Source organism: Adiantum capillus-veneris, chromosome 26, assembly GCF_014529385.1.
Source record: "Adiantum capillus-veneris isolate H3 chromosome 26, ASM1452938v2, whole genome shotgun sequence".
In the NCBI taxonomy this organism is placed as follows: Eukaryota; Viridiplantae; Streptophyta; class Polypodiopsida; order Polypodiales; family Pteridaceae; genus Adiantum; species Adiantum capillus-veneris.
In genome coordinates this window covers 34,997,425-35,002,075 of record NC_140956.1, presented here as the reverse complement: position 1 = coordinate 35,002,075, position 4,651 = coordinate 34,997,425, and the positions used below count along the sequence as shown (strand labels likewise).

Here is a 4,651-nt window from a genome sequence, read left to right as displayed (position 1 = left end):
CGGTCTAAAATTTTTGAAAAGGAAGTCTTCACCAACTAAGAGTATAAGTGAGGATCAAGTACATGAGTGGCACAGTCTAAAACCAACTGCACAAGCTCTGTAAGTCAATCTTTTAATGTAAAATGCTTACTGAAGCAAATGAACTGAGAATGAATTGATTGATAAAGTCTATTTGTAAACTAATGCTCTCTATGTACAAATGTATACCTCACATCAGACCTGTAGTATCAACGTCAAAATAGATAATCATCCATTCAGAGCTGATACCTCAGGGGGCCAACATTACATCAAATAGACTTCATAATCTTTAGAAGAAATGGACTGTGACAAGTAACATGGGGGATATTGGCACACCCCACATCAGCACCTCCATCACAGGCCCTGCCAAACAAAATGCAGATGTGAACATGCACAAGCATCTCATATTACGGGAAGAAATTCAGCAACAAGGCAGGTAGATGAGACGAACCACAAGCACATCTTTACATAGATGCTGCCATGCCTTTGATTCATGTATGTACAGGCGAAGAAGGCACCTCATGAATCAGCTTAATTTAGAGAGAGAATCAGTTAATTTGCACTTCCTTCTTGTGTAAGCTGCAACCTCCCATTTTTTGCCTCCAACTCTCTCACCTTAGCCCACGTCTGCTCCACCTTCCTCTGCAGTTCTTGCTTACTTGACTGTCCCCGTAACCGTTCCTCTAGCAACTGCTGCCTCAAACTGTCTCTCTCCACCTTTAGTGCATCCAACCTTTGTTGGAGGATTTTCACTTCACCCTCCAATTCCACAAGACGAACTTCCAATTGTTGGTTAGTACCACTTTTCACCAATTCTTGGTTTGTACCACTTTCCACAATGCTTCGGGTATTCACACCAGATTCAGGGGATTTATCCTCAGGAACCTTGAGATCTTTGCTTTGGTCTCCTTGGTTCACGGTAATGGATGCCGCTTTCTTAGCGAACATTCGCCCAAGATCTTCCAATGATTTTCGACCTGGCGTGGGCTCTTTATTGGTAAGCCTAGAGGCTTTCGAAGGACCCTGTTGCAGCGGTGACTGTGCTACTTGGGCAACATGTGCCTCAGTCCCAAGTGATGGATAAGGTGGACCAGACAAAAGAGCACACAGCTTTTCCATCTTATGACTCTCTCCTTGAGCAGAAGCTTGTACTCCTGATGCAATGAAACCAGTTGAAGTTCGCAAAATCTGTTCATTCTGACTATTTTGCTCATCAACCTGCAGCTCGTTTCCTCCAGCAACACAAGCACCTGCTGCAGGACTTTTACTCCCTTCATTAGCTAGCATAGCCCCTGACATTGAAGCATCTTGAATAGATGGTAAGTTGTGATTCACGGAAGAGTTGGGATGCTTAGGAGCATGGCTGTCAACCCTGCTACTGGGTAGCAATGACGTGAAGCTCTGTACTGCAGCACTCTCCCTAAGAATGGATCGAGGGCTTCCAATGGCAGGTCTGACTGCCGCTCGACAAGGACCAGAAGGCTGGGCTCTTGCATCGACTGAGGTTGTGCTACAGACTGGTGAATTCTGGATGCCTCTGAATGCCTCTCGCGCAGGACCCTGAGGGTGGGATCTTGGAGAGATTATACTACCAACTGGCAAATTCTGTGCCAAATTTGGGCCAGTACTGCCTGCGGCAGGTCTGATCGTCTCTCCACCACACTTGGGAAGCTGGGTCCTTACATCTCCTGCTGAGGTTGAGCTACGGACTGGCAGATTCCGAGCCACTATCGGACCCATACCACTCTGCATACTACGCAGAGCTGGTGCAACAAGATTTGCCTGAGCACCAGAGAGTGAAGCAACTTGCCTGACAGCTTCTGGTTGTGAGTATGATGCCCTTAAAGTAGGCGGTGGAAGCGGACTACGTGTTGCGTTATAGGCATGACCAGGGAGTGGGAATCGTTCTTGTGACTGTGTTTGTACCAGCTGAGATGAAGATGCACTGACAAGACCTGCGTGATTCCCTGACGAAACATTACGCCTATGAGGTGAGACGCCCATAGACACCGCCTGCATAGGGACAGCCTGTGCACTTACCTGCCGCATCACTTGTGGGTTGACCTCTTTTACATTTCTGGATTGGGTTTGTGCTTGTAACTGTTGAAACCTTGTAAGCTCTGCTACATTCAGAGGACTAGCAACATATCCTGCTGGCATTGCAAGGCGGGGAGCCTCCAAAGTGGAAGGCCTTGCAGGTGGAGGTACAGAGGATGAAGCAGCCAGAGTTGGTGCAGATGATGCTCCCTGCTGTTCTGCTGCTTTTGCCTCCTTGCCTATCACTGAATTGTTTACATAACCAACTTTGTGACAATGCTTTGACCAGTAGGTTTTTTGCATTTCAATCAAGCGAGATTCAAGACGTGCAAGAACTATAGTTCGCTCAAACCCCTGTTTATCATGCGCTGGTTCAACGAAATTGGCTTCAAGAACCCCAATTATGCCTCTGCCGCGACTAGCTGCTGAATTCCAAAGTCTCCAAAAAGGCTTTATAAGTCTATTCTTATGATACACATTAAAACCTTGCACATCAATATGCTCCCTAGCATCCTTCACAAACCCAACAGTAACAACGGCCTTCATATTACCTGCATCAGTCTGCACATCAGATGCAACCGGCCTGTAAGTCAACACCTCCGTAAACATCAAATCATCAATCAGATCATGATGTTCTATTTCTTTACCCCTTAAGAACATTCTGAAGCCTGGTGGGAGCTTTAGATACAATATTGAAGCATATATTCGTAAAGAATGTTGGTATGTGAGGTAATGCCGAGAATTAGGAAAACGCTCTGCCATTGAAATATGTTTCTCATCCCTATTAACACCTCGGAGCTGAATATCATACCTATCTGTATTAAAGTCCAGCTCCAACTGCATTTGATCATCGTGCCAAAGGTTATAAATTATTATTTTTGTTCCCTGTTTTTTCATCCCCTTGAAATGATCCATGAGCTCCGCTTCAGTTGCATATGGGGACCAAAGCTGGATAGTATCCATGTTCCTATTCCAATCCTCCACATTACTGCGTATAAGCTTACGCAAACCAAAAGGCTGAACCTCATAATCAACCATAGGAACGATGATATCCTCCTGTCCCGTTCTTCGCAAAAATGTGTAAGAAAGCATGCCTATACTCTCTGTTGGGCCTAGCCCTTTAGTTTCCTGACATCTTGAGAAGACCACCACATCAGCCCCGAGCCGCATTGTGCTTGTCTTGAACCCATTTCCATACTGCCCAATTGTGTTTGCTATCTTACTTTTCGCCGAATACCCCAAGGACATGCATTCTCGCATGCTGTCAGGATTCATACCACCACCATCATCTTCAATAAGCAACATAGGTTCATCATTTTTAGGATTTCTGATCATATCAACTTTTACAAATGTTGCTCCGTGAACAACTTCGTCAAGAGCATTGTCAAGAAGTTCAGCTACAGCCCCAAGTGCCCACTTATGGCTCGTGGCATTTGAGTGCAAAAATTTCGGATGAACTCGAACATGATCCATGCCGCCACTCCTAGACTTGTGGACGGTCTTATCACTGTCATAGTCACCTGCTTTCCAAAACTGCCTAAAAGGTTTGTTGATTGTGTTTTGAGTAGTTGCTCGGCGAGCTGAAGGTGGGGGAGCCATGGCTACCCGTGGAGCAAATGAGCTTTGACTCATTTCTGCTAAAGGTTGAAGAAAATCTGCAGGGAGATTTGAGTCAGGGCCCTTTCTGCTGCATATGGGAGTACTCGGCAAGCCTGCAAGGTTTTCTATTCGAGGCCTTTTGCCAGAAGGACCTACACTATCAGGAATCTGATTAAGAGAGCTTGGTCTTTTGGCTACCGGGGAAGAGGCGACTTCTCCTATTGTGTTATCCAAGTTTCGATGGCTGCTTCTTGCATCGCCTCCACTGCTGCTGCTGCTGCTGCTAATTTCCACCACCGGAGCCCCATTCACTGCGCAAGTTGTTGCATGGAACTCGGGTTCGATCTTCACAGGAAACTGCACAGGCCGAAAACATTCTTCCTTCACGGCCCCTGAAAAGGCCATCAAATCTGCGATCCAGCGAAAACCCTAATCTATGCAAAGCCCTGTGGATCCAAATGAAGCAGACGACTTTCTAAAGAAGATCGACAGAAGCACAGATCCAAACCGACTCTGATCCGATAATTTTTTGTGAAAAAGCATTTCAAAAAACCTCAATGCTTTTTAGCAAAAGCTCGATGTTGACTGTTGCAATACCAGACATTTTTTTCAGCCTTTTGCTAGCCTATAAACAGAAAAGGCAAAAGTAAAAAGTTAACCTGCAAGGAGATAAAGCTACTTTGTTTTAGGTCCAGATAACAAAGGGCATCTCTTGCCAAAAATATATATATTTCCTAACCAAAGAAAACTTAAAACTATTCCGGTTGTTAAGGTCAAAATTTGAAACATTTGCCAATAACTATGCTAAAACTTGTTATATTTTGCCAGTTTTGTTCAAGGCAAGCTTGGAATCTACCTGGGATTTTGCAATGCTTCCGATCTAATAATGTATGTCAGCATGACTGACACTTGCGCGACCAGTCACACAGGGAGGGTAGACACTGCGATTGCAAGCGGCGTGGCATCTAGGTCACATCCAAGATGCAGTGTGTTGCGG

At 45.3% G+C, this 4,651-nt stretch overlaps 1 protein-coding gene across 1 annotated transcript; it reads right to left on the bottom strand.

Moving 5' to 3' along the window:
- Nucleotides 1–154: 154 nt before the first annotated feature.
- On the bottom strand, nucleotides 155–4,216 carry LOC147423242 (uncharacterized). Its single transcript, XM_086501100.1, has 2 exons — nucleotides 470–4,216; nucleotides 155–381 (listed from the first exon to the last, which is right to left on the bottom strand). The coding sequence occupies exon 1, from the start codon at nucleotides 4,057–4,059 to the stop codon at nucleotides 571–573; it is 3,489 nt and encodes a 1,162-aa protein (XP_086357226.1). The 5' UTR covers nucleotides 4,060–4,216; the 3' UTR covers nucleotides 155–381; nucleotides 470–570.
- Between the last annotated feature and the right edge of the window lie 435 nt (nucleotides 4,217–4,651).

Excerpts from the sequence above, each read along its gene's own strand:
- LOC147423242 (XM_086501100.1), bottom strand. The coding sequence starts at position 4,059 with ATGGCCTTTTCAGGGGCCGTGAAGGAAGAATGTTTTCGGCCTGTGCAG.